Source organism: Macadamia integrifolia, chromosome 4 (assembly GCF_013358625.1).
Source record: "Macadamia integrifolia cultivar HAES 741 chromosome 4, SCU_Mint_v3, whole genome shotgun sequence".
NCBI lineage: Eukaryota > Viridiplantae > Streptophyta > Magnoliopsida > Proteales > Proteaceae > Macadamia > Macadamia integrifolia.
The window spans coordinates 20,728,646-20,736,826 of NC_056560.1; the positions used below are offsets into that span (position 1 = coordinate 20,728,646).

An 8,181-nucleotide genomic window follows, 5' to 3' on the forward strand; every position below is an offset into this window, starting at 1 on the left:
CCGGGTCAGGCTTGGTTTAGCCCAACTCTAATTTTAGAGGGAGATGTTTCCCTAATTGTTAGTTTGGTTCCTATGCCACTATAGGAGGCCGATGGGAGATCATACGAAAGCATTGACAATGGTGGAATTTTCATCTTACACGGGGGATGGGGGTGATCATTTTGCCCCTCCCGATATCTTGGCACATGGGCCACATTGTCTTTCAAGCTTTATATATATTTTAATTAATTTTTACATATTATGCTTGTGGCTTTAAGATTTTAGGATTATTTTTATGAATGATTGATGAATATGATGTTTCGTTTTTATTTTTCAATGTGTATAAGAGCACAAACGGAAAAAATAATGGCGAGCTCAACTCCTAGGTTGAGAGATATCTCTCATCTGGCCTTAGGGTTGGGTTGGGTTGGGTTGGGCTTGGACTGAGCTAAAAGGACTCAGGGATGAGTTGAAGTTCTACAAAACCCAGTCAAAGTGCTTAACCTGTCTGTGTTTCACCCCTCGTCCTTCTCTATAGAAATGGTCGTTGTACGTGCAAAAAAAAAGGAATGCGGAACGTCCAGAGCCAATGAATGTTCACATAAGTGATATGATTGACACGTGTTAAATTTGTTAATCCTGCTAACAGAGTTGTAAACAGTTATAACTCTGTTTAATATTATTAATATTTAAATAAATAAATAATAAAAATCCCAATATAAGCGGACTCCTCCTGTGATTCCGCTTAGAAATTTCGATCTTCTCTCTCTCTCCTTGCTTCTTTCTTCTTTCTTTTTCAGCGCTCTCCAGTCTAGTTGAAGTTTTGTTTACCAATCTAACTGAAGATTTGCATCTATGGTAAATTCTCATAGGTTAATAATATCTACCCAAGAAGTAATAATAAAATCCTAGATATTCAACAGATTTGTTTACTTTATAAATTCAAATTTGTCCTCTGCCATACATGCAAGCTTTATTGTCCAAATCCCTTCCTTGATGATTAATATGTAAACATGGTGTTTGGATATGTGTGGCCAAGTCTCTCAAATGCTCAGCGCCTGAAAAAAGTTATGTTGATTTTTTTCTTACCTCATCCTATTTTGAGAGAGAGAGAGAGGGAGAGACGATGATGATGATGATGGCGACTGTAGAAAGAAGGAATGTCATTGAAGAAGAAGCAAGGAGAGAGAGAGAGAGAGAATTGAAATTTCCCAACAGAATCGAAGAAGGAGTCCGCTTATATTGGATTTTTATTTTTTATTTATATAAAAAATATATATTAAACAAGTTAAGTAACCACGTCTGTCATCTCTCCACCCTAAAAACTAGGAATCAATTACAATATAAAAAACTAATAGATGGATTAGATTAATCTAATATTAAATGGACAATTAATATTGAAAGAAAGTGAAAATAAGATTGCAATACGTACGTCCTGCTACCACTCGCCCAATAAAAGAGCATGTATAATTTCTTGTTTTTCAGTTTTTTTCTGGTTGTTTGGATCTCCCTCGGAAAATAATCCTTTTTAAATTTTTAATTGCATTGGATAAAATTCAATCTTCTTATACATTATAACGCAAATCTAGCCAATGTAGAAATTAAGTTTTTCACAAGAAAATTTCTTCAGGAAGAGAGAGAGAGAGAGAGAGAGAAGCATAGAGAGAAAAGACGTGAATATTGGCAGTGTTTCGAACTCCAGGACCAGAGCAAACCCAACAAAACCATAGATTGGGTTCACCCTCCTCCCACCAGCCTCGTAGAGAAGAGTCTTGAATATTGTTGGTTCAGAGGATGACTCGCCTTCTCTCCCCAATTTTTTTTAAATCGCCTAAGATCCCAATCTTCTATAGCCCACGGTTCCCAAATCCCAACATCTCACCACATCTTCTCATTTAAATGGATTCGGCTCCTATCCTAAGCGTCTATTCCCATGTCTTGCTCCATAATTATTTGAGGTTGAATGCCACGTGATGAGGTGATGATCTAATGATTTTTGATGTCTCATTCTCTAAACCTTTAACAATGCCTTATTTTTCATGCCTTTCTCAAACTATTGGATCATCACCTCACCATGTATCACTCGTCCAAATAGCTATGGACCCGACTTGAATAATGGACAGCATGGGAGAAACCAGATCCCATTTAAATCCTGGCATTTTAATATAGACAGCTTCATTAATCAAATTATGTTTGATGGAATGAAACCAGATCAAACAAGCCGACTTTTGGATCACCAATGGAGTACACTGCAACAACCAATATTCAAGGGTCGGATAAATATGAAAAAGTGAGTGCATGGACTGTATGTTTTCTTATCCAATTTCTCATGTCATGCTAACTATTTGTCGACAGAAGATGTTGAAGGAATAATTATATAGGAATGCTCAAGGGCAGACACTTGGCTAAAGAAAAGGACGTGAAGGTAGATGAAGTTTGGAGTGACGAAATGAAATAGGATTAGTGATGCGATGGAACCTAAATACTATCCCTCTAATTAATTATAATATTCTAATATCTCTACGTAGCGAAATGGACAGCCAAACTTATGACCCCATTTTTGTATCAAAAACTAATAATAGTATAATAGGGGAACTTAAGTAGCCTTAGAGGCTATGGAAGCCCAACACAGTATATAGTTATGTGTTTCACTGAGATTAGCAATACGACTATAAATAACCCCAAGTATCTCGATACGATACGGATACCTCAAACCATGTCCACAGGACCACAAGGTCCACAATACAAGAAATCTGCTCAAGTCTCTATCTGTTTCCCTTTTCGCACAAGCAGTCCTCTACCCATTCACGTCCTTTTGCTTTCCCCACCGACACAAAGACACACTCCCTCCTTTCTCTGCAGTTCTGAGTCACAAACCCCACTTTCAAACCACAAGTGCCAAAATAAAGTCTCCAAGTCACGTGATCTCATTAAAGAGTTGCTCAGTCTCAGTCCCCCGTCCCTCACATAGTCACATCACATATCACAAAGTCCTATTCACAACGCACCCCTTCCAACCCTTTTTTATAAGTTCCTTCACCCCTCCGTCACCGACACCTGATTTTGCTCAAAGGAACAAATTCTTGTTCAAATTTCATTTTCATCTCCCTCTATCATAGGAACTTACTTACGTTACAATTAAAGTAACAACTCCAACTATGCAAATATATGTATAAAATAAAAGAAAAAAAAAAAAGTGAAAAACCCCAAAAAGAAAAAAAAAAAATGTAAATTTACAGTAGGAAATTTCTATCTGGTGCTTCTCCCATCATCGACTCACAATGAGGACGACTATGATGATGACTTTGATACGATGATATCAATGCGATGTACGGTTCCGACAGTATTCCGAAGCGCCGCTGCCGTCGATTCGTTCGACCGCGAAATGGGCGAGCAGGTCTTTGGACTCCACCAGGTTCTCCTTACAGAGGAACTCTTTACTGCAAACCTTCTCCACTTCTCTATGGTAATCGTGAACGAATACATGAGTCTTCGCATCCCCAGTTTTCTTGCTTCTCGCCAGAACACCGGCGGTGAATATTGCCGACATCCTCCCCGGCGCCGACGGGTAATAACCTCTGGGTCCATCTACCAAGATGACATCCCAAGACACATCGTACAAGTGGTTGGGGAGGTCGTTGATCCCAAGTTTACAGTCGGAGAAGAGTAGATTCTGAACGGGCCTGCACTCGTTCCGAAGCTGTTCCTTTGCAGATTTGATGAGTTCCTTCATCTGGCTCACCTGGGTTGTGTACGAGACGTCGTAGGCTTCCATGTCAGGGTGCTTCTCCTCGAAATACGCGATGTAGTACTCGTTCTCGTCGATGAACACAGTGCGGCCGTTGTGATTCAGGGCTTTCCAGAGCTGGAATTCGGGAGTGAGACCAAATACTAAGAAATTACATGGGGTGGAAGGGCAGTTGTGGAGGGCATTGGCGATGGATTTGAGTTCCGCACCGGTCATTTTGCCGGTGTTGTTGGAGATGGAAGCGTAATGGAGGAGGGCGTCTGCGACGGGTGTGGGCAGTCTGGTTTGGGCTTTGGTGCCAGCGAGAGGGGAGGATGAGGAGGAGGTGATGGAGTCCCTAGTGTTGATTAGGGCTAGAAGGAAGGCGAATGTGAAGAAGGAAACGAAGGCGAGAATCCATAGACGGTGAGAGCCTGCTTGCTTGTGGACGGAAGGGTGGAGGAGGATGAGCTTCGTGTTGGTGGTGGTGGTGTTCTTCATCCCTGGTTAAAAATAATTCAAATTTCAAACCAGAGACAGATAGAGAAAGAGTGAGAGAGGGATGTCGCTGAGTTCGGGGGTTTCGGGGATGGTACAAATTTAAAGCTACTTTTAATAATTAAAAGAGGAGAGGTGTAGAATAAGACCTAAACAGTAATGGCGTCGGACCTAGAGATGGGACAGAGAGGCCACAGATGGATACCTCTCCTCTCTCTCTCTCTCTCTCTCTCTCTCTCTCAAGCTCCCTTGTTTTATACTTGGTAGTAGAATCTCAGAGAGACTGAGAAAGAGGAAGAAGATGGAGGAGGGGACGACCCAAGAGGTTTAATCGAGGATATGATGAAGTGAGCATGCATGGACAATTGGACACAAGAGAGGGTTTCTGGCAAGGGTTCTCTTTTCAAGGTTGATTGGGAAGGAAGGTTAGTTGAGGAAGATGGATTATCCCTCTCATCGCCATTATTCAATTACACTAACAGAGAGAGAGAGAGAGAGTGAGAGAGAGGCGTGGACCGAAATGGTAGGGGATGGGCCCGGTTCAATTTGGGGGTTTGGTTTGAGACAGGGTTGGCAGGAGTAGGAATAGGAATATGATTCGGTGCCAGAGTGGAGGCTTAGGATTGGAGGAAGTAGAGGAAGGAAAAAGAGAGCGATGGGGTAACTGAAAACCAGCGAGATGTCGCTGTTACTTTCAATCTCAGAATTGGAAATCTCTGCAACTTCTACTCGTCGATCTTCTTCATCCGTTCGTTTTGTTTAATAATTTTCATTTAATCCCTTCTTCTCTTACCGTAAAAGGCTTATTAAACTCTTAAAAAGGCAGGGGAATCAGAACCAACACTGAGCACTCTTGAGCTCTGGACCATCTATGGAAAGAAATGGAAAAACAATCCAAATAAATTCTTTTCAAATTCTCATGAAAAGGAGGAGTTATGGGAAAGCATTAAAAAAGAAGTAACGCACGCCGGGAAAAATGGGAAAAATTTTCAATTAAAAGAGTCGGCGGGAATTGAGGGAGAGATAGAGAAGGCAAAAGAAAGAGGTCGTTAATGGAAAAGAACTACTCCGCATTCAACGCGGAGGACTAGATAGGTCAGGTGAGGTCAAGTCCGGCATGAAAATTCTAAGCGTGGATGTGGAATTGACTACCACACCATACACGACCGACCCAGTTTGGGTCTTGGAGCGATGCGCCATTGAATTTCTCGAATATCTTGGACTATTGTGGGGCCCACTATGTAAGGGCTTAGGTGGGCCATCTTAGTGTGAGTGTCTGACCACTATTCCAAACCACGACATTGTATATGCTTCGATTTTTTTTTTTTTTTTTTTTCGGTGGGTTGGGGTAAGGTATATGCTTCGAATTAAAAACAGACTACCACGCTAGCAGTATGAAAAGCGCACGCGCAGTTTTTATAAATAACATGTCGGCATATGCAGATGGTTCATCATCTTTCAACATACTAATGTTCTTAAAAAGAAAAAAAAAACACTAATGTTGTAATTTTTTTGTTTTTCAACTGATATCTAATGTTTAAAGTATCATTGAAGTATTTTTTAGATTGTACATGTTAGCAGGATGTAAAATATTATCACATTTTTACTCCGCTGATCCATTATCTATTTGTTTTTTTTTTCTCCTCCCAATTAAATCATATCGTATTCTTTCAATCGATGGAGTTTATGAGCAAGGTATTAATCATTTTCTTTTTTTCTTTTTTTTTTTATGAAAAAAGTAGCATTCTAATACTTTTAGTATGACGTCAGATTGGATAAAATATGATTAGATCAGCACATAAAGGATAAAATAAATATTTTTTTCTACATAATTTGAAGGAGAAAAATTTGCTACACCCATCATCCGGGGTTCACAAGTCCCTACAAGGTTTTAGTATCTTCTTAAATTATCATGCCGATATTCTCCACACAGACATAGAAAAATTCAGTCCTCTTGAATACCAACCAATGCAAGAACATCAGCCACAATGTTAGAATGACTTCCAACTTCAATAGGGTCATGCCCTTTTGGCCCACCAAGAACTAAAACAAAGGGCAAATTATAAAAAGATAATTAATTAGCTACCATTTGAGGGGAGCTAAAAAAAGCTACCATATTAATCATTATATTGGACTTTTACTATCAAAGTTGGTGGGGACCGCAGGGGGTGAGGGGGATGAAGGGTGAAAGCAATCGTGTCGGGGCTAGGACATTGGGCACCTAACTTAAAGTCATCTAAAGGTAGGGATGTAAGCAGATTGAGTTCAAAGCAAATATAAAATCATCTGTATCCAATTATTGATTAGCTATTGAATATTTTTGAAAACCAATTTTTTCTAAACGAATATGAATATGAATATGAATAGATTACTGATTTTGAATATCCATTTACATCCCTAGTACATACTGAAATATCAAATTTGATATTACAAAGAAATCCTTCTTTTTTTTTTTTTTTGATAATCATTTTAATTTCTTGCAATATGGATTGACTTGATAAAAGTATTTTGGAAGCATAATATTATTTTATCATTTTTTTTATAATCGGGCGTAAATGAATCAGATGATGTTCGATCTAAATTTGGAATATCAATATCACATTAGATTAGTTTTTAATGGATTCTAATATTTTGAAAACTAATTTTCTAAATATAGATTCCTCTAAAAGATAGAAATACAAATTAAATATGAATTTCAACAAATTTTTTATTTTTTGGCCAAATTTTCAATAATCTATTTGCATCCCAACTAAAGGAATGATGCAACTAATTTTAATATTTCGGTTAATAAATAAGGAACCCTAAAAGAAAAAAAAAAAAAAAAAAAAAAAAAAAAGGTAAATTAAACCTTCTCTAGGAGGCTTAGACTATCAGCCATTTTGATACATGTGTACTGATTATTAAGGTTTTCTTTGGTATGATTGTTATTTGTATTTATTAACTATTTTTTAAAAATTATTCATAATAATAAATTATGGACCACAAATAGTATTTGTTTGGTTACTATTTATAAAATAGATTATATAATGAGAAAATAAGTTTCAATTTTCACCTTCAGCTTTGACTTTCAAGCTTCGAGCTTCGAGCGAGAGAGATGATAGGATGTAGGGTTTTGAATTGAAAAAGTATAAAACATACTGAAGTTACATATTTACCATTGATTTTGAGTAGTTTAGCACACGTGCTCATTTAAGGTAATAAAAACCAACATAAATGATTTGTGGCAACAAATCACAAATAGCTTGAGAGTAATTTGTGATTTGTGATTTATTCTAATTTATTATAAATACAAATAAGTGCTATAAATTATACCAAACACTTGTAAAAATAGAAATAAGTCAAATAAATACAAATAGAAATCAAACCAAAGAGAGCCTAAGTCATTATGACAATTTCTCTATTGTATAAACCTTTGAGTAAAAAAAAGTTATTGCATAAATTTGTTTGTTTATTGGTGTGGCGTTAATGGTGTTTGGTCAATCATTTTTTTCTTCTATATGTTACTTTAGAGTTGCTCTAGAAGATTATAATCTTTTGAACTCTATTAATATATCCATTTCATTAGATACTGGAAAAAATTAGAAGATCAAGTTCAATACATGACAAGCGAATAATCTAAATGGACCTAAAATATTGATAAGAAACTCATCTAGGCCATAAATTAATGGTAACAGTTCACTATATAATAGGCTATATAATTGACATGGGTATATTCAATTAAGGACATCAAACTTGTGAAGAAAAACATATTTTATGTTATTTATGAGAAAAGGAAGTACATGATGTCAGTTTATATTTTTCTCTTTACAGTTTATCTCCACATAATCTCAAGCGTAGAGGAAATCATTACAAAAAGTTCAATGTATATTTATTTATTTATTTATTAGGTATCAAGCACATTATCTAGAGCAAATAATGTAAAAATTAACAAGATGACGACATTGACAACATTAATAATATAATTGAATAATAGTGAC

General features: G+C 37.0%; 1 protein-coding gene across 1 annotated transcript; it reads right to left on the reverse strand.

The window, feature by feature from the left end:
- Window positions 1-3,040: 3,040 nt before the first annotated feature.
- On the reverse strand, window positions 3,041-4,686 carry LOC122075458 (protein IRX15-LIKE). The gene is made up of 2 exons (XM_042640492.1): window positions 4,354-4,686; window positions 3,041-4,209 (listed from the first exon to the last, which is right to left on the reverse strand). The coding sequence occupies exon 2, from the start codon at window positions 4,205-4,207 to the stop codon at window positions 3,299-3,301; it is 909 nt and encodes a 302-aa protein (XP_042496426.1). The 5' UTR covers window positions 4,208-4,209; window positions 4,354-4,686; the 3' UTR covers window positions 3,041-3,298.
- Window positions 4,687-8,181: the final 3,495 nt, after the last annotated feature.